At 44.3% G+C, this 26,319-nt stretch overlaps 1 protein-coding gene across 30 annotated transcripts in view; it reads left to right on the forward strand.

The window, feature by feature from the left end:
• The window catches only part of LRRFIP1 (LRR binding FLII interacting protein 1), a 422,096-nt gene that overhangs the window by 209,590 nt on the left and 186,187 nt on the right, over positions 1–26,319 (forward strand). For 22 of the 30 annotated variants that reach the window (XM_069225608.1, XM_069225605.1, XM_069225609.1 and 19 more), the window contains 3 exons: positions 16,194–16,211; positions 24,907–24,954; positions 25,784–25,828. The exons of 7 other annotated variants lie outside the window; for them this stretch is intronic. In XM_069225608.1, coding sequence (XP_069081709.1) covers positions 16,194–16,211; positions 24,907–24,954; positions 25,784–25,828 — 111 coding nt within the window. The remainder of the gene's footprint in view (positions 1–16,193; positions 16,212–24,906; positions 24,955–25,783; positions 25,829–26,319) is intronic. One more of the 30 variants, XM_069225593.1, reaches the window with a different exon arrangement.

Below are 26,319 nucleotides of genomic sequence, written 5' to 3' on the forward strand. Positions count from 1 at the left end.
TCTCGCCCTGCTTCTCCTTCATTGAGGGTCAGGGCTGATGGAGCATCTTGGGTCGCTCCTCTTGCGCCCCGCAGCGCCACTACTGCCTGAGGGGGGCGGGGGGCATCCACCATTGCCCCACGTCACTGCTCTCCGCTCCCTCTGCCTGGCCAGTCCAGGGATGTGGGGCCAGCTTCAGCACAAGACCGCTGCCTTGTGGCTCTGGCTGCTCCTTTTTATCTGGGACCACCAGCATGGCCTACCTCGGCATGCGCAAGGCTCCGTCTCCATTGGGCATCCCTGACTGGTGTGGGCAGCCTGCGGCCTTCACTTCTTCTCCGTGTCTGCGTACCAGATCCCTTACAGCCGAGAGACGAGCTCTCCCGCCTGCCCCTTGCTCACCTCGACTCTTGTCGCTGCCCCCGCTCCAGTCCATGGTGCAGGTCTCACTCTGGGCCTCCCCACCTCAGGATCCCACTTGGCCAGAAGCCACCATGTCACAGGTGCTCTTCAGCCGTCACTCTCGGGCGCTATGCTGCCATGTTGCCGGTGCTCTTCAGCTGCCCAGGCCCAACCTCACCTTTCGTCATCGTCTTTGCAGTTCCACCCTGTCAGGGACCCTTTGCGGGCTCTTGCTTCTCTCCCCGCTATGCCGCCCCCAGCTCCGATGCAGGGCAGCAATTAGGTGGCCTTCTGCCTTCTCTGCCAAAATGCCAACAGCAGAGCTCTGTGAAAACGCTTCTACATGTGCTCCATCTTGGCCACGCCCCAGGAGCTGCTATTTAAAGCAGCTCCCTGCTTGCAAGAGCAATGCCAGCTCCCGCAGGACATGGGGAGCTGGCTAGGACTGTGGGGGACTTGAGGCTCCCCATGCGGTCCCGTCATATTCTCTCTCTCTCTCTCTTTCTTCCATCCCATAGATAGATGGGTGGGAGAGAGAGATTGTTATTGCAATGGTCTCTCCATACATTTACTTAAAAGATTCAGAGTAGCAAGGAGTTTGGTACAAATGTTATAGTAATGGTTGGATGCAGAGCGGAACAGTTATTTCTGGCCTAATGGTCGAGGTCTTGTGCTGTCACACTCAGTAGGCTGAAGGTTCAAATCCTCGTATTGCTTGGCAGTGTGCTTGTTTATTTACTAGTGTTTTGGCTGTTAAACCTTCCTAGTGATGAAATATTTATGTTTATTCCAGTCACATGAGTGGGTTGACTGTCATAGGTATGTCTGGAAGCATCACAATAAAGAGTCACCTATGGCCTAATGGTTAAGCTCACAGACCCTCACACTGAAAGTTGAGGGTTCTACTCCAGGTGAGCCCGTGGTCATTTTCCTTCTTTAATTTCCTTTAAACTTCAAAAGTTTAAGGTTCATACTGAAGGTGATCTCACTCTTTTTAATTGACAAATATATTTTATTTTCAATTTGTCCGGAAATAACTCATTCTAAGTATACCATTCCTCAAAGTCTAAAAAACTCTCTGGCTCTCTCTCTGTCACTCTTTTTCTCTTGCTCTCTCAATTTCTCTCCCTCAATCTTTCTTCTTCTCATACACCTACTCAGACCCTTCTGCACCCAGTCACAGACCCACTCAGACCCTCGTGCACCCCAAACCATAGAAATTCACAGAAAAAACTAAGGTTACGGTAACGTTATAGTTAGGCTCACATTTTAAACGAGCAAAACAATAGAAATTCACCTGTTATAGTTAGAGCTATCTCAAGTAACTATAACTCGTGCCCTAAGGTAACTGTAACTTTCACCCTCGCCATGCACTGCTATAACCCCACAAATTACGGCACTCATGACATCTTTAATTACATCATCGATAATATCAGTGTAATAGTTGCAGTAAAATTTGTGACGGAAAAACTGTGCATAGCCGGCAAGAGTTATAGTTACCTTAGGGCCCGAGTTACAGTTACTTGAGATAACTCTAACTATAAAAAGATTCATTTCTATGGTTTTGTACACTTAAAGTGTGAGCTTAACTATAACGTCCCTATAACCTTTATTTATTTATATATATATATATATATATATATATATATATATACACACACACACACAGTGCTTTAAATGGGAAAAAGTAAGTGCAAGTACTCACCAAAAAGTGTGGTGGACTGGGGTGGAGTTTGGGGCGAGCATAAGGGTGGTGCTAAGAGCAGGACAAGGGGCGGGGCTAGGTTTTTGGACATTCTAAGCTTTGTATGCCAGAAATCTGCATGCACTTTAAGAATGAATGATGCATCTGTCCATGAGTTATTATACTAATAGCCATTCATATAGTACTTATAGAAGTGCTGTTTATTAATGAAAGTAATCCTTCTTTATTAATCTTAGAATAACAACGTATTGAGGAAAAAACATCAATGTTCTCAATGTATGCATTGCTGTTTTCGTGTATTTTCTTGATGCAGGTTCATGAATCATTAAGCTATACCCCAGGGATTTTAACTACAGGTAACACAAGGATCTCTGCAGCAAAAACAATAACCAGCTGAGCTGCCTTCATAAACAAATCTGTGATCTGCATGTTTCATTCTGTGGATCATGGCAGGCGCATTGATCCAGCCTTCCAGGTGGGCCTCTAATAGAGCCAGCTCTGTCCTAGAGAGACTCCCGCCCTGATGACCTTGAATAATTCTTAAACAGATTGTTTCAAATAGTGTTTTCCTTTTAATATATTTTTAATGTGGGTGATGTTTGACATTTTACAGGCAAATGTTGTGTTTATGTTTAATGCAACCGTCATAAAAAAGTTTATATTACATCAAAACAGTACCTCACATATGAGAAAAGGGAGGGTGTCACAGAGAATATTTATAGTAATAGTGAGCTGATGCTGTGTTTCAAACTTAAAAACACATCACTTTCCCAGAATATTAGATGTAAACACATTTAGAATTTGGCCAAGTGTCTGTGCGCGGTCAGTGACCTGGCCAAAGAGGGCACAAAAGAGCTGAAACTGGATCATAAATTCAAAGCTGTTCCAAACAGGGCCCCCCTAAATATGTTTGGCCCGGGGCCCCAAAAACCTTAAGATGTCCCTGACTTATGCATTTCATACTCCTGAATCACCTTCAGTTTCACACAAACACAAGTTCCACATTTCATTCTCACAGGCATAACTGTGCTTGCAAACTTGCACACTTTTGCCTTTAATTTCCATCTCTCACATGCAGTGCTCAATTTGTAAATATAAGCGTGCTAAGTCCCAAAGTTCTCCTCTGAAACACACGGCTGCTGCAATTAAATGTGCGCGCACGGAATACTGAGGCAGCATAATCCTGAAGCCATCTCGGGCCTCTTTAATCCATTTACAACCACTCCTTGCCCCTTCAGCTCACTCATGCAGCTTTCTGCTTTCTCCCATTGTGAAGCATTTTCGTTTTTCTCTTCCTCAGTCTTTCCCATATGTGTCTTTTGCTCGCAGTAAATGCTTGAGGCAGAAAAATAAGTGGCGACCCTCAAAAATAAGTGCTGGTCCCCCATACCTTAGAAGAAACCACCAGCTCAAATTAAGCACTGCTCACATGTTGTATTTCACATGCACTGCTGGACAGTGGCAACTCTCAAAAATGTCGTAGAGCCTGTACCAGAAGCAGCACCCTGAAGGATTCAGTATTCACCATAAAAAAATGCCCAAAAATGGTAATTGTTGATCTTTGTTCTGTGCATAATGTGTGTGGACTCCCACAAAATATGTGAGCAGGGGCTGGTAGTTCCAAGTGGCTTGATATGTAGCATTTTAAATCCATCCATGATTTTTACAATACATGCTTTATATGCTGAGATTTTTGTAATCTCTTGCGTAGAATGAAAAAAAAGGAAACTACAAATCTCAGAATGCAAAGGTTTGGCCTCTAAAATTCAAAACTGTATGAAAATGTCACATCTTCCATGTAACATCCTGTAACAATTGATTTAGATTTGGTTTTCCATCTAGAGCAAGAGGTTGTCACTTGCAGAACCCTAAAAAAAAAATCATGAATTTTGCCTCTTATGTAGTTTTTCTTTGTAACTTTCACAGCAGCTCAGGTAGATCACTGAGTCCTACAAACAAGAGCTGCTGCTCTGGCGCTTTTACACCAGCTCAGCCCAGGCTTCCATCCTTTGAAAGGAATTTGAAACAAACTGCTGCTGAGGCAGGAATTCATGAGCAGCACCACTTGCGTCAAAGCCAGGACCCCCACGAGTACCAGTATACTTCTTCTCACAAGAAAAGTTCCGGTACTCAAGGGGAGAAAATGAAAAAGTGCCGGTACTCAGTACCTATGAGTTCCGGCCCATTTAAAGCTATATATATATATGTTCAATGGCATGTGTAGCTGCAGATACACATGCTGTGCATATGGATTCCGACATCTAGTGTTGGGCTCGGAGTGTTACAAGTTGTTTTTCTTCGAAGAAGTCTTTTAGAGTCACGGAATGAAGGGTGACTCCTCCTCTTCGGTGCCATTGCGCATGGGCATCAACTCCATTGTTAGATTGTTTCCTTTCCGCCGTCGGGTTCGGACGTGCTTCCTCTCGCTCCGAGATTTTGATTCGGAAAACTTTGCAAAACTTTCTTTTCGTCGATATGGTATCGATCGCGTTAATAATCTTCCATCGACACAGCAGTACCGTCGGGAAGCAACTTTGTTCGCCTTTCGGGGTGCGCATGCCCAACTCGGGCCGACCGCGTGGAGAGCCTCATGGATCGGACTCCATTTCGATTCTGCCCTCGGTGCCACGCGAAGTACCCATACACCGACCAGCATCTGGTTTGCAACCTCTACCTTTCTCCAGACAATCAGGAGGAAAACTGCGAGGCCTGTCGATCCTTTCTATCGAAAAAGACTCTAAGAGACAGAAGAGCAAGAAATTTCGACGTAGAAGAACTACTGCAGACAGCGGTCTCAGTCCGAGATTCGGAGTCAGAGCAAGAATCTGAGGAAGGCAGACCCGTCACAACTGGCCAGCATGTGTGTACGTTTGCCCCTGCACCCTCACATAAGAAAAAACAGAAGGCCATGGCTCGGCCCGAAAAAAGACTGTCGGTAACCGACCCCCCAGTTCGGCACCAACCCTACAAAATCCTCGTGAGTCGACAAAAAGCTTCATTTCAGACTCCAGTAAACAACAATTTTCAGAGTCGAAAATAAGAAAACCTGTTTTGGAGCCGAGACCTTCCTCATCCTTTTCGATCCCGAAAAAACACACTTCGGAGCCGAAAAAAACTGCATATACAGAGGAACAAGGACTTTCTAAAAGACTTAAAGAAAGCCACAGAACCTTTGAGGAGGAGGAGGCAGAGGTCGAACCAATACTTCAAATTATGGATGAGAGGAAGTCAAGGATCCACATCCATAAAGAAACGGAGAATTCTCACAGCACCTCCTTTAAAAACAAAGAGGAAGGTAGCATTTCAGGAGGAATTGGACACTATGCAGCCCCCAGCTAAAGTGCCAAAACAGAAGATAAGACAGTACCTCCTCAGTCTTCTCCTCCTCATACTTATCTACCTCTCCTCACACCAGCCCTACACCAATGCATTCGCCAACTCATTCCTATGACTCAACAGGACACTGTTGATCCATGAGATCTTTATGGCCCGGATCCCATCCCAAGCAACGATCCAGACAGCTACCCCTCTAAACCATCGAAACCTGAGAATACTACTGTATTTAACCAGGTCATAACTAGGGCTGCAGCCTATCATGGGGTTACAATGTATACAGAACCACTAGAAGAGGATTTTTATTCAACACATTATCCTCAACTCATTCTAGATACCAGTTCCTCCAGATGCTCCCAGGCATGTGTAAAACATGCAGATCAAATTTTTAACGAGCCAGTAAAAGCACGCATTATAACACCTAGAATAGAAAAGAAGTACACACCTGCACCTTCTGACCCTGATTATATCACCCATCAGGTACCACCTGATCCTATTGTGGTTAGTGCTGCCAGGAAGAGAGCAAATAGTCAATCCTCAGGAGATGCACCCCCTCCTGATAAGGAAAGCAGGAAATTTGATGCTGCTGGGAAAAGGGTTGCGTCCCAAGCAGCAAACAAATGGAGAATAGCAAACTTACAAGCACTACTAGCTCGTCATTATAGAGCCCATTGGGATGAGATGCAAGATATAATACAGCATCTCCCCAAAGAACACCAAAAAAGGCTCAACAGGTAGTGGAAGAAGGGCAAGCTATCACTAATAATCAAATAAGATATGCCCTAGATGCAGCAGATCCCGCTGCAAGGAGTGTCAACACAGCAGTTACTATTCGTGGACATGCATGGCTCCGATCTTCCTGATTAAGTCAGAAATGCAACAGGCTGTGTTAAACATGCCCTTCGATTTAAAAAAAAACATTTTTGGACCAGAGGTAGACACAGCAATAGAAAAGCTACGAAAAGACTCTGACACAGCTAAAGCAATAGGTGCACTCTATTCTACACCATATAGAGGGCCATTTTGTAAACCTCAATTTCGAAGTAGTTTCAGACCACAGCTCTCAGAGGCATCAACCTCCCAAACAAAACCAGCCTACCAAACACAGTACCAACGAGGTGGATTTAGAGGCACATATAGAGGACAATACTCCAGGAATAGAGTAAAATTCCAGACCTCTAAGCAGCCTGCAACACACCCAAAACAGTGACTTCCCTCACTCCCTTCCACTCCACACCTCTCCTGTGGGGGGAAGACTACCACAGTTCCACACATTGGCAAAATATCACCACAGACAACTGGGTACTCCTCCAACTATTCCACCAATGATTCACAAACTAACCACAGAACACACAATTCTGTTACAAGAAGAGGTCCAATCTCTACTACTCAAACAAGCAATAGAGTTAGTTCCACAGTCTCAAATAGGAACAGGAGTTTATTCACTATACTTTCTAATTCCCAAAAAAGATGGCACCCTCAGGCCAGTATTAGACCTCGGGCCCCTCAATCTTTATATCCTGTCAGAACATTTTCACATGGTAACTTTACAGGATGTTATCCCACTGCTACAAAAACAAGATTTTATGACAGCTTTAGACCTCAAGGATGCTTATTTCCACATACCCATCCATCCTGCCCCCAGAAAATACCTCAGATTTGTCATTCAGGGAAAACACTACCAATTCAAAGTGTTACCCTTTGGAATAACAACAGTGCCAAGGGTGTTCAAAAAGTGCTTGGCAGTAGTGGCAGCTTACCTAAGAAGAAACATACATATATGTCTTTCCATATCTAGACGATTGGCTAATAAAATCAAGCAGCCGTACACAATGCCATAATTATACACGTTAAGTAATACAAACCTTACACACACACTAGGTTTCTCAATAAACTACCAAAAATCACACCTCCAACCAGCACAACTACAACCGTATTTAGGTGCAGTACTAAATACTCAACAAGCTCTAGCGTATCCAAACACACAAAGGATACAAGCTTCCAAAATCTAATTCCACAAATACAGCCAAATCAACAAAACACTGTAAGATTTGTCATGAAAATTCTAGGAATTATGGCATCCTGCATTGCAATTGTTCCACATGCAAGATTAAACATGTGGCCCTTACAACAGTGCCTTGCACAACAGTGGTCACAGGTACATGGTCAACTCCAAGATCTAGTGTTGATAGACCCCCAAACATATATGTCCCTTCAGTGGTGGAATTCTACCAATCTAATCAGGGGGCGGTCATTTCAAGACCCTGTGCCTCAAACCATAATTACAACAGATGCATCAATGATTGGTTGGGGAGCTCACCTAAACAGTCACAACATTCAAGGACAATGGGATGTCAAACAGAAACAGTTACACATAAACCACTTGGAGTTATTAGCTGTCTTTCTAGCCCTCAAAGCTTTTCAACCTCTTCTCACACGGAATAATGTTCAAAACAGACAACATGACAACCATGTATTATCTCAACAAACAGGGAGGGACACATTCATCCCAACTGTCCCTTCTGGCCCAAAAAATGTGGAAATGGGCAATCCACAACCAAATTAATCTATTAGCACAGTACAGCCCAGGGGTAGACAATCAGTTGGCAGACATCCTCAGCAGAAATCACCAACAAACGCACAAGTTGGAGATTCATCCTCATGTACTTCAAAAGTACTTTCAAAAGTGGGGAACACCAAACATAGACCTGTTCGCAACAAGCGAAAACACAAAAAAACACATCCAGACACCCACATCCCCCATCCAAGGGCAATGCTCTATGGATCAATTGGTCAGGGATATTTGTGTACGCTTTTCCCCCTCTCCTACTCCTTCCGTTTCTAGTTGCTTCAAACTTCACTCAACATGATACTCATAGCACCAACATGGGCACGTCAACAGTGATACACAACATTACTAGATCTATCTGTAGTACCACAATCCAAACTCCCATGCAGACCAGATCTGTTGACACAAAACAGAGGTCAAATCAGACATCCAAATCCCAAAGCTCTCAATATAGCAATTTGGCTCCTGAGGTCATAGAGTTTGGATATTTACAACTCCCATCAGAATGTATGGAAGTTATTAAACAAGCAAAAAAACACTACTAGACAGTGCTATGCAAACAAATGGAAATGATTTGTATATTACTGTCAATCTAAAAATATAGACCCTGTTACAGCATCAATACAAAATACTGTATGCTATTTACTTCATTTACAAAAATTAAATTTAGCATTTTCTTAAATAAAAATACATCTTCCTGCTATTTCTGCATATTTACAAAATATACAACATAGCTCTTTATTTAGAGTTCCTGTCATTAAAGCTTTCATGGAAGGCTTAAAACGCATCATTCCACCCAGAACCCACCAGTTCCATCTTGGAATCTAAATATAGTGCTTACAAGACTTATGGGTCCACCATTTGAGCTAATGCACTTGTGTCAAATTCAATATCTAACGTGGAAAGTTGCCGTCCTAGTGGCAATTCCTTCCTTAAGAAGTGTAAGTGAAATCCAAGCCTTTACTCTAGAAGGACCTTTCTTCCAAGTACACAAACATAAAGTTGAACTAAGAACAAATCCAAAGTTTCTACCAAAAGTTGTATCACCATTTCATATAAATCAAACAGTGGAACTGCCAGTCTTCTTTCCACAGCCAGATTCTATGGCAGAAAGAGCTCTACATACATTAGACATCAAAAGAGCTTTAATGTGCTATATAGACAGAACTAAACCATTTAGAAAGACTAAACAACTCGTTGTGGCTTTCCAAAAACCACATTCAGGCAATGCTATATCAAAACAAGGTTTAGCAAGATGGATTGTAAGGTGCATCCAAACATGCTATATCAAAGCAAAAAGACAGCTTTTGATTACTCCCAAAGCACATTCTACATGAAAGAAAGGTGCAACAATGGCCTTTTTCGGGAATATACCAATGGCTGGAATATGTAAAGCAGCTACATGGTCAACACCCCATACATTTACTAAACACTACTGATGATGTACAGACGTATGATCACAACAACAAGCCACAGTAGGTCAAGCTGTTCTAAGAACATTATTTCAAACAACTTTCAACTCCTACAGGCTAGCCACCGCTATTTTCTGGGAGGACAAACTGCTTTGTAGTCTGCACAGCATGTGTATCTGCAGCTACACATGCCAATCTGCAGCTACACATGCCATCGAACGGAAAATGTCACTTACCAGTGTACATCTGTTCGTGGAATGTTCTGCTGCAGATTCACATGCACCCTCCCTCCTCCCCGGAAGCCTGTAGTCGTTTAAGTTAACACATTTGTATATACATTTACATTTGCATGGACTTCCCTTACTTTATACCTATATACTCTATCACTCCTTCCTTTACCCTCTGCGGAAAAACAATTTAACAATGGAGTTGATGCCCATGCTCAATGGAACTGAAGAGGAGGAGTCACTCGATCCTGTGACTATAAAAGAAAAACAACTTGTAACACTCCGAGCCCAACACTACATGTCGGAATCCATATGCACCGCAGGGACCCCCTTAGCCCACCACCTGATGTTGGCCCCAAGGACTCCATCCCCTGGGGCCCATATTTTTCAATGGTGGAGGGGGGCAATGTGGCCTTCCTCCCCGGGCCGGACCCCATCCCCCAGAGCCTGGCAATGTCACCTGTGTGCATGGTGGGGACTATGGGGGGAGCCTCAAGGCTCCCGTGGTCCCAACCAGCTTCCCGCCTCCTGCGGGATTCGGCATTGCTTTGGCACACAGGGAGATGCTAAACAAGAAGCTTCCCATGTGCCAGAGCAGTTGTTTCATCTCTTTCCCTGCCTGCATCTCTCTGGGTAGGGATAGAGATGAAACCTCTGCTTCCAGCGGGCAAGAGCACTTTGACCGCTCTCGCCCGCAGGAAGCAGAGTGTTTGCTCTAAGTGGGAACTGTCAAAGCTCTCACAAAGTCATAGCAAACAACTATGTCCTGGGGTGGGCACCCCGTGACTTAGTAGGAGCACACCCTGGCGGGTGGTGGTCCCATAGACCATGTATGGCTCCACGAGCAGCTCCGCTCCAACGTTTCAATTAAGCCACAGGGAGGTGGTGGTCCCCGGGGCTGGGTGTCCGCAACATACCCTTCTCATTATCTTTTTTCAGCCCTGGGGAGGGGGAGGGGGAGGTGGCGGTGCCTGGGGCTGCGGGGGCAGGTGGTGCAGATATGTCCCTCCCCTTCATTAGAGCAAATTGCCCTGGGGAGGTGGAGGTCCCTGGGGCTGTGGGTGAGGATGTATGGGCTTCCCCCATTTTAAATAAAGATTTTACCCCAATATGGTGGTGGTCACTGGGTTGCAGGGGGGCCACGCGCCCCTGATATTTCTACATAATTGCCCCTAAGGAGGTGGTGGTCCCTGGGACTAATACAAGTCCTGGGGGGGGGGGACTGTGCTTTTAATCTTGGGAAAAGCCATGAATCAGCTGTTTTTTTCTGAGATTTGTTTTTTTTAAATGATTTTTAGCCCTGGCATAGTCCATGAGGGACCCCTAAACCAATGCTAGTGGCTCAGGGTGACCCTACCCTGGCCCCTATTATTTTTGAAGTCGAGTCGTAAGATGGTTGTCAACAATTCCTTGTTGAAGTGATGGCAGTCAATCACATATCAGCACAGGTGCATTTGGATCCATAGCTGATCTGCAACCCTAGATATCTACATTTTTTTTGCCCATTAATATCTCCAAAACCACTGAATGGATTTACACCAAATCACAAAAAGCGTGCTTTGTGGACCAAGAGCTAGCTTTCTGCCAATTTGGTGTAACTCTGTCCAGCAATTCGGGCTATAGTCGTGTTCAAAATCCCTATTGGGAAAATGCATGCGGAAAACATGTTTTGGGACCACCCATTTTCTCAGCCCCGCTGATCACCCTGACTCTCTCAAGACATCAGCTGAACCCACGGAAGTTTAAGTTTTGAAAATGTTGTGAAGATTCACCAAGCGGGGCCAAAGTTATTGGGAAAACAAAAAACGATCTTTCTATAGCAACTAGGTCCGAACTATCTTAGCAGGTACTGCAGCGGCATTCCAAGGATTTTAGTCACATAACTTGTCGATTTAGTTAATTTCAACAACCAGCATATTTGGGGGGAGGGGGGTACTCGCGCGCAGGGAACATTGGAGGACAAGTTTGGGCAGAGGTTGTGTCAAGCAGAGGAATGGCTTACTCATGGCCTTATTTAGTCCTTAACTTTTCTCTTTGACCACAAAATCTGAACATGAGTTGTTGATGTGCAGGTCTTCGGTTGTGTCGTGGTTATGTTGCTCGGCTTGGACAGGCTGTTTTCAGTTTTGTCCCTTGTGGAGATATGGCTAGACCTCATGGGCTTGAGCTACAATGTGGCCTGACCCCATATACGAAACTTATCTGCACAGGTCAAAACTGGAAGCAGGCTGCCCCAGCCCGTTTGTAAACCAAAGCTGTGCACATCACTGCAGCATATTTCATATCCATAATCCCGTCGAAGACCATAAACGCTGAAAAGTTGAGACTACACACAGTAAAACGTTGAGTTCAACTAAAAGACCAATTAAAGTGCTCTTAAAGTGAAAGGCTTACTCGCGAGAGCATGATCTTAATAACATGATCTTAAAAGGGCCTGTGGCAAAACAAAAATGCTGTGTATCTTTTAAGCACGGCTTGTTTGTGTTGTTGACATGAATTGTGGGGTGAAAGTTGGTAGTGGGCTGGGGAGGGCAGAAACAATATTGTAGTTCATTCCACGGATCCTTTAGTCTGTTCGCTTTGAAGCCCCATGCGATGTCTGTATTTGTGCTCCCCACAAGCATTTTCAGTACTTGGCTGCAAAACTAGAAGGCCGACACTCAATGTGTACATATTATAAATTTCATTACAAAGGTGAAGTCAATTTAATGTTGTTTGCAAAAAACTGTGAACATTTAAATATGTTTCTAGTATCAGATACATATGGTAAATAGTGTAAATGCAAAATGTCATACTTTTTTTTGTTTTTGTTTATATGACAAATGCATTGAATAAATGTAGCACCTGGGTCCTCTCTTTTCACTCTTTCATTTCCTCTTCCCTAGCACTTGTCAGTTTGACTTTGTACAAGGCATCGACTGGTCACGTGAAGTTTGGCCATGTTGTTTTACCAGTACCACTTTGGCCTGATAATGGGGTGTGCCTACTCTGACTGAGTAGGGTCTATGTTGAGCTGGGCGGAGGTGGGGTGATATCATTTGCCTCATCCTTGACAGACTATCTAGTACAGGGTTTTCCAGCGAGTAGCTCGGGAGCTTCTGGTAGCTCTCCGGTTAGCTGTGAGTAGCTCCCCTGTCTGCGGCCCGAGCAAGTACGTGAAAAACGTTTGTTTAGTTGACCTGGGAATATTTCCAAAATTGAAAAGAATGTACTTACAAGTAAAATGTGTGTATTGTCAGAAAAGAAAAGATGTTTTCTGGAGACAAAATATATTTATGTGTAATGGTAACTCGTGTAGCAGTGGCGAGTCTTATTCCTAATGTTCTTTTCCAGGTGTCCGGCAGCTTTTTGTATATGACTGCTATTCAATGTAGCGGCATTCCGAATTAATAGCGGGTAGCAAGGGTGAGAGTTGGCCGCACTCAAAGGGATTAGTACATAAATGTTGTATAATCTGATGAGCAAGAAATGGTGCACGTGATCATATGCCCTACTACCCTTAGGCAACAGTAATGTGTAATATAAATACACAAATAGTATTACGCAAACAAAGATCACAGCACACAGTATGCAAAGTAAGACAAAAAAGGATCAGAGCATCTAGTCATTGTGAGGTAGAGATGAATGAAGAAATCGAGCACATCAGTGTTCAAATCTTGTCTCCAGAGAAGATCTCTGAGGAGAAGACGCCGACACACGGACGGACTGCAGCATACTTACTTACGAGACATACGTTTGGACCTACCGGGGTTCTTTTTGATGGACAGCTTTGCACGCCTTTTGGACTATCTATGTTACACATTGACGATGTTAATTAAGAGATTACGAAGTATTGTTTGGACTGTTTATTATCTCTGAGACGTATCTGACTTTACTTGCTTGGAACCTTCCCGTCAATCTCGGCCTTGAAAAAGTCACTGGTGTGACGAAACACGTGTTGGCTGTTTGCTTTGGAAAAATTGTTCTCTGTTCTATGGAATATCACTTCGTTCAGAATAAATGAACTCTTCTCTGGAGACAAGATTTGAACACCGGTGTGCTCGATTTCTTCATTCATCTCTACCTCACAATGACTAGATGCTCTGATCCTTTTTTGTCTTACTTTGCATACTGTGTGCTGTGATCTTTGTGTGCGTAATGGCATTCAGAATTAAAACTGATCAAGCTTTTTCTTTTCCCGTCATTGCTGATGACCTTGCCTGATGCAATGAGATGGTCAGTGTTCGTATTCCTGCATTCAATGGGCACTAACTGAATCTTGTCTGAAGTGGCCGCCGTTGTAACACTGATAATTTCTGTTAGTAGCCGGGGATGATTTTCACCATCAGTAGCTCTTATCGTAGAACAGGTTGGTGATCTAATTTCCACATGATCGAATTCAAAACAAGCTGCCAAACAAAAATGGTTTAAATTCCTCTAGCAGTTCGAGCAGCTTGTTTATCTTTCATTACCACATCTGGTTTAGAGGGAGGGATGTGGATATGGGTGCAAGGTGCTTTCTGTTTTGCAAATGTGGAATCACTGGTACTTATGTTTTTTTTAGCTCTGTGCTTACAGGTACCTTCAGTGAGGTGGCACAGAAGATTGGAAAATGGGAAGGCTGGGATTCTTGGTTTCTTCTTCTGGGATTTTTGATAGTTTCCTTCATAGGCACCCAACCTTTTTGTAGTTTCCCATGTTAACAGGAAACACCTAATAACTTCAAAGTGGTACTCCATGTACCCCCAATTTGCCCAGTATTCTAGGTAGTAAGTCTGCAGTGGTAACTCCATTGACTCCATTTGTTGCTATGAGCAAGCTGGCCTGACTCGTGGGCAAAATGTACTACCAAATGCAGTATAACACAGTGTAAAGACTGACAGTCCAGAATTATTAATTGCATCTTTTCAACCTTAGTGTTTTTTCTCTTAGGGTGCACTTTTTCTGTTTGTGCCACGGTGCATCTTAAACAGTGCGCCAGGTACAAATGAAGAAAGTGCGCACTATTACACTGAATGTGCTGCCTCCAGGAAAGCTGCAAGCTTGCTCTGCCCAGAGGGCAGTGCATTCAAGTAAAAAACAGAGCGGCTTTGAAGCAACTTCATTGCCTCTGCCCCTGCATCTGTAATATGGTGCAGGCGCAGAGGTAGAGGGATCTACTCATTTGCATATGGCCACACCCCCATGCAAATGAGGGAACACCCTCTGGTGAAAGTGCTGGCGCTATACGTGCCCCAGCGTATCTGTATTACAGAAAGGGCTGCACAAGCATCTGCCACCCTTTCTGTAATACCAAAGTGCTCCTGTGGTACGCAGAGCGGGTGCATATGTCAGTTGCGCCCTTTGAGCACGTTCCATAATACGGTCCCAGGTGTTTTTTTACCTGGTGGTCTCTGAATCCCACAGACCATCGAGGTGCCAGCTTTGTAACAGGGAACAAGAAACGTTCTGACCGACCTCTGAATGAGAAGCCAGGAACATGTTTCTCTTTTCTTGGCCAGTGAGTAAAGGTCTTTGCCTGTTTAAGGAGTGACTGCCCATTCGGTACAGATGTACAGCCTTGGTATGGTACGCCTGCACTATGATCTGATTGCAGTCGTGGACAGGGAGCTGATGGCCTCCTCGTACTAAGTTGCTTCCTATTTGCATGATCCTGAGGCCAAACCTTTTTGTGGCATGGTCCTGTTTCGAGAAATGTGGTTAGAACCTAGTCCCAACATCCAAGATCTTTTCTTCTCTTCCATAGAGTTCTTCATGGTGTGACTGTACAAAGTATTTCCTGGAGAGGACCAGAGCTTGCACACCCAAGGGTAGCTAGGCAAGAGTCCACCTTCCAATCAGTAAGGAGCTTTATTAACATTTTAGGCAGCCTGCAACCCTAAAAAAAACAAGTGGGGGTGTGGACTTCACCCAAAAGAAAGCTTATACCAGCTAAAAGGAAGACAAGTAGAACAAACTCTTATTTGCTCATGGCATTTTCAAGCGTCATACAACACTGAGGCATCACTCAAACAAGGATTTCAGTCATTTGTTATCACATGCTTACACACATTAGGAGACAAGGAGAATCTTCCTTTTAGGAGGAACTATGTGAATTTTAAATTTAAATGGATGGTAGTCTTTCTTTCCCCAAGGATTCAATCAAAAGGATGTAAGGATGTAGGGAGTCAGTTAGACTGCCATCAACTCAAAATCAAAAAGTGGTTTTGTGGCTCAAGGGCACTAGAGCTCTGCTAGAAAGCACTTACAGATGGCTGCTGGGTGGTCTTTGGGGTTAGAGACTACCAGGTAAAGAGGACAATGCGATTGCTTTCAGAGGAAACATGAAAAGAAAGAGGGTGTAACAGCTATGACAAACGACCCCACACTTTAATCCTTATATCACAGGTTTAAAGGGCAGTGTTAATGGTTGCAATCTGATTCGATCACTAGAAGTGGTAAGCATGTATGCAACCCTTCTGATCCAGCATTTAAGTGCTATGGTTGAAACACCTTTACCTTGCAAAGTCTATTCTTGTTGCCTTCGTAGTCTCTTGACTCAATGTGCTTCTGTTTCTCTCCTCTCTCTTCTCTTTTCTCTCTTGCAGATCTATCAAGTGCAGAAGGTAGGCTTGAGCTTGCGGCATGCAGTCCCAGTTTCCTTTCCTCCTCACCTGCGGTTCTGCTTCTCCGCATCCATTCTTCTGCTTCCTTCCAGATGTGCTGAGGCAGTAGGATGGCTGATTAGATCCAAATAAGGAGGGGCTAAATAATGTCATTCTCAATTAAGCTTAGGCCTCTACTTGCTTTGTTCCCACTGACTTATTCTATGTTACGTCCCACCTGTAGTGTCATACATTTCTCCAACACCCAGATTTTCCCAACTCAGTTCAGGAAAGACGAGGTTGCACGGTCTGGGTGTATTTCGTGGTAAATATGCCTTCTCAGTTACCTCCTGACGCTTACTTAACTTTAAAACCCCATCCAGGCCAGTGAAATGATTTTTGCTGCTTAGGCGACAACATATTTTGCCACCCACCCCGACCATCCTCGTTCGTCACCACCGTATGCCATGCCTTGTCACTTAGCTTTTACCAAATACTCCTTTGTCCAATGCCACATTTGCCTCAGTTAAGTCTTTTGACGGGTGCCTACATTGACTTTATAGGGCAGAGTAGATTGTCGCTCTACAAGAAGGGGGATGGTACAGCATCATGGGGCAGATAGTGTAGTAGCGATTACTTTCAGGGTAAACATGAAAAGAAAGAGGGTGTAACAACTATGACAAACAACCCTATGCTTACATCCTTATATTACAGGTTTAAAGGGCTGTGTTAATAGTTACAATCTAAAACAATAACCAGAAGTGGCTCTGATATACCCTTCTCCCAATCCATTTCTCCTTGTCTTTCTTACGCCACGCTGTGCGTAAATACCTTGATGGAGACTCCCATTACCTCGCACATCTTCCCCACTCCAAACCCAGGGATCCCTTCTCTTCAGTGCTTTAGATGGGATTTACAAAGTGGCAGGTCCCTAAAACGTGTATGACTTGAGAAGCGTTTTAAGAATTCTTTACTCGAGGTGTGCCCTGTGTGCATAATACATGTGAAAAGGTGTCCTATGTTTCAAAAATTCATAAATGGAGTCTCACTGAACAAGGCAGAATAATAATGACCAGGATATTTTATCAATTTAAATTTCACAAACTTTATTCGGTAGCATAATAGCAACCATAAAAGTCAATCATAGTGCAAATAAATAAATAGTAATTCAGAGTGCATTAATTAAGATAAATGTACAGAAATGTTAAGGTACATTGAAGTACAATGCAAGGTAATAGCAAGAGTATCAGAGCATCGACCTGCGCGCGTATAGCAGCTTTTAAAAGCGAATCACCATTAAAAATTACTTCCTCATTATGTAAAAGTAATACAAATCGAAAAGCAGGTCTGCATTGGCTAAGGTCGTAACTGTACTTTTCTAAAATTGGGATTAGAAAAAATCTTGACTAATATATGTAAAATTTACCAAAAAAATGTAAAATGAAGCATTGTCTGTTCAGATACGCTATCACACGGACAAGGTACATATTCATGACGATGTATGTGGCCCAATGGAAAATAAAGCATGTATTTGACAGTGTCTGATCTAAAACGAAATAATAAGGAATGTTCCCACCTACTGCAAGCAATCCAAATGTAATTAGTGGAGCAGTTGAGCTCCCATAAGTCCAGGTACCTGGCTATAGTCTGTCTCCCTGTAAGACCTGCTAGCCTTATGGGATTCCATAAGGTGGTGAAATACATCAGCCACAGACCTTTTACTTAAAGAGGCGCAGGAAGAAGGGTCAGAAAGGATAATTTCATCCCCATGTGTTGATATACAGAGTTAAAGTAGCGAATCCAAGGGACCCTTATCAAGGGAGAGACAGTCCAATATTATTTCCTTGGTCAAGATAGTCTCTGGATTTTTCCAAATTGATACCAAATTGATAGCCAGAGCAGGACCGGTCGAGCCAGTAGTTTTTATTTATCAATTTATACAGCACCTTCTTCCTGAGTCAAAAGCAATTAAAAAAAAAACTTGACAAGGTAATTTTGATGTAAACCAGAATTAATGCATCAAATGGGTAGGGCTAACTATAGATTTCTCACTTTTAGAATAATCCCCTGGCAGCAGGCTGAGTCCGATGATCTTGTGTGACTCCACCTTAACTTTATATAGCCCTGGAAGGGATGAAGTGGGGCAGATATAAATACCTCCCCTGCAGTCTGAAGATTGTTCCTTTATTTCTAAGAAGGCTTCTTCTGAGTGTTTGCTGTCCTTTAATGAAGCCCTGACTGATACTTTGATGGGCGCATGGGCAAGCCCTTATTCGTGCCCCCATTGGTGGTGTTCATGCCTAGTGGTTTCCAGATGCCACAAGCTTGTGACCGGCGACCCTGATTTCTTGGCTCAGCATCCCACTCTGGAGAGTTTTGTGGTTCAAGCCTCTGTCAGCAATGTGAATCCCATCTCCTTCCCTATGAACTCCTGGACAGAGGGTTGAAAAGGATTGAGCCATTCTCATATTCTCATCAGCCAGCCTAACCTTACGTTTTGTCAGTGCCATTGTTTGCTTGGCTGATCTACACATGCCTTTTGAGACCTAGTCAGCGATCCTGCCAGCAGTCTTGAAGGCCTTTGGGGAATGTCCTTTCAGGAAGGCCAGATGAAGCAAAATATTTGGTCATTTTTTGACCCTCCCAGACAGTTCCCTCAACGAATCCGTCCTTTTGTCAATTCTTTAAAGGCTTGGCATGCAGGCAACATCAGGCCCCTGCTACAACACAGCAAGTACCCCAGTGCTTTCAGGGTTGAGGAAATGATCAGGCAGACACAACATGTTGGTCAGCATGAACACCAATCCTCTCTGTCCCCTAGCCTTGTGACAGCAGCCCCCAGGCTGCTTTAGCTTACTCCTAGTGACTCATGACAATCCTTTAGGAGGCCAGTTCCAAAACTTTTTCCGAGGGTGTCGACAGAATACATCTGATAGGTTGGTCCTCCAAATTGAACAGTGGGCCCTTCCATTCTTTTTCAAATCACCACACTTCTCCTACATCACAGCGGCATACAGAGGACCACCTAGCCATCTTACTGCAGGAAGTGCCTGTCCAAAGGAGCCAGAGAGAGGATGCCTGCCTCGGAAATGGGGACTGTGTGTCATTCCCCCATTTCCTGGTGCCAAAGAATGACAGATGTCTTCGTCTTATTTTAGACCTTCACCTTCTGAACGTCATCCTGTGGATGAACAAATTCAAGATGCTCTTATTGGCCCCCGTTATTTCTGCCATGGATCTGAACAACTGGATTGTAGCACTGCACCAGTAGAATGCATATTTTCATATATGCATCCTGCTGTCTCAGATATTACCTGCGATTCAGGTAGGCCATGAGCCGTTCCACATTGCAGTGCTCCGCTATGGCTATAACCGTGCTCTTTAGATGTTTATGAAAGTGATATTGGTCGTCACAGCACATCTTCAAAGGTCAGAAAGGCATGTTTTCCCCTACCTCAATGACAGGCTGTTGAAGGCGGACTCACCCAAGTCATTTGTAGACCGCCTCTGGACAACAGCGACTTTATGCATCAGGGCCTTCCCTCCATTGCAGGAGTCCAGGACATTTGGGCTATGATCCCGATGTTTCATCTGCAGTCCTGGTTCTGAGTGTAAGTGAGGCTTCTTGGACTGTTTGCATCCTACATCCTGCTCATTGATTGTGCCAGGTGGCACATGCGGTTTCTCCAACAGTAGTAAGTGACGTTTCGGTGGGCCCAGCGTCAGGCAAAACTGTTGGATTCCATACAGCTTTTGTCAGAGACTGCAAAAGATCTACAGTGGTTACTGCTTGACTGGATTTCCAGCAGTAGACTCTTCTCCCTTTCCCACCCATAGTTGAAGGTGATGATGGATGCATCACTGCTTGGTTGTGTAGGCCATCTGAGAGAGGTGGGGATCAGATGACTAGTCACTGGCAGAAACCCAACTCCCATCAGTCTGTTGGATGTTCGGTCATCCTCCTGGCATTGAAGTCGATTCTGCCATCCATCAAGGGGACTGTGGAACAGGTTTTCATGGACAGCACAACAGCCATGTAATACTGCAACAAGCGGGACGAGGTGTGGTCCTGAGCCAAGAGGCTCTTTATCTCTGGAGCTGGCTGGACCATCCTAGCATATCCCTGGTGTTGAAACATCCAGGGTGGACAAACGCAGCCAACAGTCAGATCACAAACAGTGGGTACTTCCCAGGGTGTGCATGGAATCATCTTAACAAAAGGGAGAACCCTTATTAGATATTTTGGCTTTGTCAAGATTACAAAGTGTCACAACTTTTGCACACTGGAGGTCCCAAGAAGGCTGTCTAAGAAATGCATTCAGACTGGAGTGGAGCATAGGACTCCTGTATGCTTTTCTGCAAATACGTCTCCTGGCCCGAGTTCTGAAGGAGATCAAGAGCAAACAAGACTGAAGCCATCCTGCTGGTGCGATACTTGCAACGTCTGGGCAGGAGCATATGGCCCGCGATCAGGCTTCCGCTTTGGGGAGAACTTCTGTTGCAGCAGCAGAGCAGGGCTCTGCACCAAGTAATGCACAATCTTCATCTCCATGCGTAGAGTTTAAGCGCCGACAGTGTACTGCATTTCATCCACCTCCTGATGTCATGGATGTTATCCTCGCTGCATGACTATTTTCTACAAAATCGATTTATAGAGTGTGCTGGGGAAAGTTTGTGACCTGCTGTGAAGCCTGTAAAACAATCTTGCAAACTTTCTGATGTTTTATTATTAGTTTTTTCTTTGGCCTAGCGAGGACTTGCAGTAGGCACCATTAAAGGTTATCTGTCGGACTTTTTTGCATTTTCTGAATCAGATGTGTTTGCTCCAATCACATGCTGTGAAGATGTTTTTGAAAGGGTTGAAGCATATCTTTTTCCCCAAAACACTTAATGATGCTCAGCGGGATCTCAGTCTGGTCCTTATTTCCTCATGTGTTATCCATTCGAGCTGATGCACACCTGTTTGTTGTGACTTATTATGCTGGAAACCATTTTCCTCATTGTGGTTCCTACAGACCGTCACATGAGTGAGCTTCAGGCCCTTTCAGTTCAACTGCCTTTTTTTCCAGACAATCTTGTGTTGCAGGCAATAGCTTTTTTTGACACATAGTAACTCCTTTTTACTTTGGGCGATTCACCACCCTCCCAACATTCTTTGCTCCGCTTCACTCCTCCAAAAAGGAGAGACTCCATCAACTGGACCCCAGGAGAACTTGGTGCTTTAACTTCAGTCACACCAAAAACCATTTGGTGGATAATTAGCTCTTTCTGGGGTTCTCTGGGGCAAAGCAAGGCAAGATGGTGCGGAAAAGGCCTTGGCTCCAGGAGGGAAGTTTTCAATTTGCTACAAATTGGCCAAGACGTAGCCCCCAGAAGGATTGAAGGCTCATTCCACCATGGCCAAAGCTGCTTCTGTTGTTTTGGGCTCCGCATCTGAGGGAACTGATGTCTGCGTGCTTGGGTGGCATCCATATCGGCTCTGCCATGTCACTTCTGGAGTGGAACGAAGCAAAGACTGAGCCACACAAAGCCACTTACTGGCGTGCAAGAGCCGTTATCTACCAGAAAGAGTGTTACTGTAGGTAAGTAACTTGTTCTTTAGGCACTGGAACATCAATGGTAAACAAAACTAGTCACCTGTCACTTAGTCCCAATGTCACGAAAGCGCCTCCTGGTGACGTTGCGTTGCAGCACTAGCATGTGACAGGCAGGAGAGTGGTTTTTATTTCTTCAGCTGGTGAGTGACAGAAATAGAGGGTCCCATAGGGCCCTTGTTCAATGTCCATTTATATGCTCTGGCAAAACCTGGCCCACTCAGAGCACTGCTTCTCTTCCTATTGAGCCACGCAGCAGTATGTTTGGTGCAGCACAGAGGAACAGCATAACACAAGTATTCTAAGTGCTGCACAGGGAGGAAACCCCAGTTAACTAGGTACTGCACAGAACCATTAATCTTGTCCTGTGTACTGCTGCACAGAGGATAAAACAGGCGGGTACTCTGTGCTACAACACTGCTCTGATAATTACATTAAGTAACCACAACCATTCCTTCCATTCCACTCCTGATTCTACAACTACTAGCAACGGAGCCAGGAACCAGTTTGCAGATACGTAGGGTGCGCAAGCCTCACTATCAGCACCGCACCTGTGTTGCATCCTCAGTACCTCCCTCCTTTGTAGGCAGGCTGATGCTTCTCAGTGGCCCAAGCTGGGTTATTTCAGTGTGTTTTGATGAGTTTCTCTCGACTTTTGGCTAAATGGCTCTCAATCTTCTAGTCTTTGCATATTGTTGCTGCTCCCTCTACCAGTCTTTCTTCTGGAGGCCCAGTGCGTGTCAAAAGTGAGACTAGCCTGTGTGGCTCTGTTGCCTGGCTGACCCAGGGGAAGCTGCCCTATAGTGCCATTATCCCATAAAGGCCACCACCTAGCATTGAGATAACGCCTCCAGGCTCGGCTTGCTGATTGATTGCTGACCAAACGCTTCCTTTAGACCTAGGGAGGTGCGTGGTCACAATGCATGGCCATTAAGAGCAGCTGCTGGTCAAGATGGCACATGCAAAAAGAACAGTTGATGGACGGAATGTAGATCAAATCAAACATTCACCCCCAGTCACAGATCTGGGTTTAATCCATCAGTTTTTTTGCTCACCATGCCATTCCAGTTGGGACCCAGCCATATGCAAATCATTCTTGACCCTGTTCCCCATGGAAACAGTCCGGCCCGAACTGCCAGGCCATGTCCTCCCTGGACCAGAAAGAGGCATCCGGGGACCGGTTTCGGGGTATCACCCCTCTTCAGCCAGGCTAGCTTGAATCTGGTGGCATAGTGAGCACGGGACCCACGTCTGGGCATATTCTTCCCAAGATGGCACATGCATACGTCTGTTGTGTAAGGCATCGGATTAGATTACCTGTCCCAGGCCCATAGCATGGGTCAGTGTGAAACAGAGCAACATAAAATTACTTTATTGCATGACGTGGCATTCAAGCATCACAAAGTACGTAAAATAAGGAACATAACTTGCTAGTCTAACATAACTGTTCCAGCCAACTTCTCGTAAGAGGCTGCAAGGGCACATTATTTTTCAAACGTAAGCACCCCGACATGGTGGTACCTTGGCTAACGACCAATCCTACACTCACTGCCCTGCTCTTAATACAAGCCGCATCCCCTTCCTAACCCTTCCAGCACTGAAAAGCCTAGTGGCTAGGGCCAAAGTAAGCAAAAGGCTGGAAAGGGATACCCTTTCTGCTAGAAAGGCCACAGTAAGGGCTGGTGGTACCTTTGTTGTGGGCTGTAAGGTGAATGCATTCGTTTATCTTGTGCTGGAGCGCACCACGCTTCCACATTCTTCGATCTGGAATCGTGCTATCTGGACCACTTAAAATTCGCACTTTTAACATTCCGGTCAGACGAAAGCAAAAATATGTGTTCCCTTACACCCTTTCCTCCGTTTTATTTCTCGTCCTCTTTCTCGTTCTCTTTCTTACTCGGTATTTCAGTATTTCTTTCTCGTATTCATTCTGCTTTCCCTATATTCCCTTTCCACTTTTTTTTGTATCTTCATCACTTTCATCTGTTTCAACTACCCTTTAGTTTTCTAATATCTTTTTTCCTCACACTTTTTTCTATTGTTCTTTTATACCTTCTGTCTCAACTGCCGTACGTCTTTGCATGCCTCGAGCTGACTTTTGTTTACTAGTTGTTCCTCTGCACTTTTCTAGCCTTTTTTTTCTTGTACCTTTGTTGTCTCGCTGTTGACACTAAGTATGTTTTATTTTCAAGTGCTTCAATGCTGCCCCTTCGTAGTATGGGTGTTAAGGCGCCTCCCTATTCATGTCCCAGTTTGGTCTTCCCAGTTCAGCTCTGGGAATCATGGCATTCTCTGGGAATCATGTTTTTTTGCCCAGGGCTGCTGCTTGAGCCCCGAGCCATGCTGCTGGGTTACCAAGACTCCGTTGCCAAAACATATGACGGAGAAATTCTGTCTCAATCCCTTACTAATCCCTACTTTTCAAGAGCATGTGCAATGCGTATTTTGGAAAACACTTTTTAGAGTTGCAAGTTAAATCCAAACCCTCTTCAACAAACACGTTTTTGATCTTGTGCAAACCATTGGTGCAAGGATCTCTGTTTTGATACCATTTGGCATGTGCAGATATTTTCGATGACTGCATTATTTCAGGTGCGTTTGTGTGTGCATGTTTTGCATTAGTGCATGTAGACTTAGATAGAAGTTCTGCCACGTGCATGCTGTACACCGGCTTCAGTAAAACCTCAAACCTAATTCTGGCCAGTTTTGGTCAATCACCACGAAGCACAAACGGTCCTTGATGGTCTTCTGCTTCATGGGCAGTAACCTAAGGTCGGTTTTAGTGCTCTGAGGTTCTGGGGATATGTTTACTTGCTTTGATCCATTCACTGGTCTTCCATATGCTATGTTCAACTAGTGGTGCATCAGTAATCTAGTGGCACAAGGACTTGAGGGGCAGCAGCAACTCCTTCCAAGTCTAGCTTCTTGTGTACCTTGAGTATGTCACATTTTTGTCCCAAATGCATGTCTTGCTAAGAGCGTTTATTTTTTAGCCTGGCTTAGTTCGTTGATGCTCTACAGACAAGTGCAAGGGTCCTGTGGCTTTGCCACCTCACCTTTCTACTACTTCTTCATGTTAACTCTTTTCTCACATGTACTTTCCTTTTCTCCCCTCTCTTCAGAAATATTATGGTCTGGATACGAAGTGGGGCGACATCGAACAGTGGATGGTAGGCCTAATCGTCCTAACTGTCCGCAAGTGGTGTTTAGTTTTATATTTGTTCTGGTCGGTTTGCAGAAGTTGGTCAGATGTTATCTCCATTTCTCAAAATTATGGTTTAGCAATTTCTGCATTTAGTTGCACACATTTTCCTTCCGTAGTTTTGTGTTCTTCATACATACTTTTTGTTTAGACAACGTCTGTAGTTAATTGAGAACCTTTATTTATTTACGAGTTTTGCAGAGCGTCATCCGCAAAGCATCTTATGTTCGTTGTAATGCTGCGGTATTGTTTGGATGGTTTGCTCTTCAGAGCTCCCTTTTACTTAGTCATTGGCCCTCTTTTTGGTCATTTTGCTATATGTAGCAAGGAGGTAAAATCCTGTTATTGACTTTGGGCGTTTTCCATGAGCTTATCTAGCCACATTACTTGGCCTTTCTAGAGCTCAGTGTTTGATATTAGCAGGCACTGTCGCATTTTCATTACCCGGATTCAGTTAGGCACTGCTACATGATGTTTTTCTATCCGTTTTCTTGGTGAAGAACATGGTTATTGCCACTTCTTCCATTTTTAGGCTTTAGTGTTTCACGAAAGACTGTCATTTCTGCTACTCCATGCTTTAAGAGGAAGGTTTTAGACTGGGAGAGGCGGGGTGGTGCAGATGGTGTTGTTTTTATCGTGTACATAAAAATAAGGAAATTCATAAAGTCAGATAAAGGGGGATGCATATGATCTTACATTTGACACATCATTGATCAGGGATAAGCTTTCTCTTTCCTACTTCTCCAGCTCTTTGACTGTCTCTCTTTTGCTTCTCCTTTCCTGCCTGGCCTCGGTAGGAAGACAGCGAGCGCTATTCTCACAGGGCCCGGAGGAACACCTCGGTGAGTGTGTGATTATGTCTTTACTCCATCTTCTCCATCCCTGCTTCTCCTCTCTTCCCTTAACTATACTTTCCCTCCACCCTTTGCTCTTCTATGAGTAATGTTAAATTTGCATTTTGTGATATTTCATACAATAAATGCAATGTTTGTAAGCGCAATGTATTTAGATTAGTAATTGACAGCTGACTGTAATCTTAGATGGTTTCCTGTCCACAGTGCTCATGGAAAGTAGGAGAGTGGAAGATGGCCTCTTCTGTGGGACACACACATCGAGTAGCATGCCCAGAGAGGGTAGGATTCTTAGCGAGGGCAGCCTACTCCACACGCACTACAGTTAGCAGTTTTTGGACCATGTATCCGTGCATAAAGTGGACTCAGTAGAACACTTGCAGTGATCGGCCACAATTGACTTTTGTACAGAATGGACTGGTCTTAACGCAGAGGGGTATCTTCATTGGACACTCGGGAAGGTGGGATCTTTGTAGAGGGCA

The sequence above is a fragment of the Pleurodeles waltl genome, chromosome 3_1, assembly GCF_031143425.1.
Source record: "Pleurodeles waltl isolate 20211129_DDA chromosome 3_1, aPleWal1.hap1.20221129, whole genome shotgun sequence".
Taxonomy (NCBI): Eukaryota; Metazoa; Chordata; class Amphibia; order Caudata; family Salamandridae; genus Pleurodeles; species Pleurodeles waltl.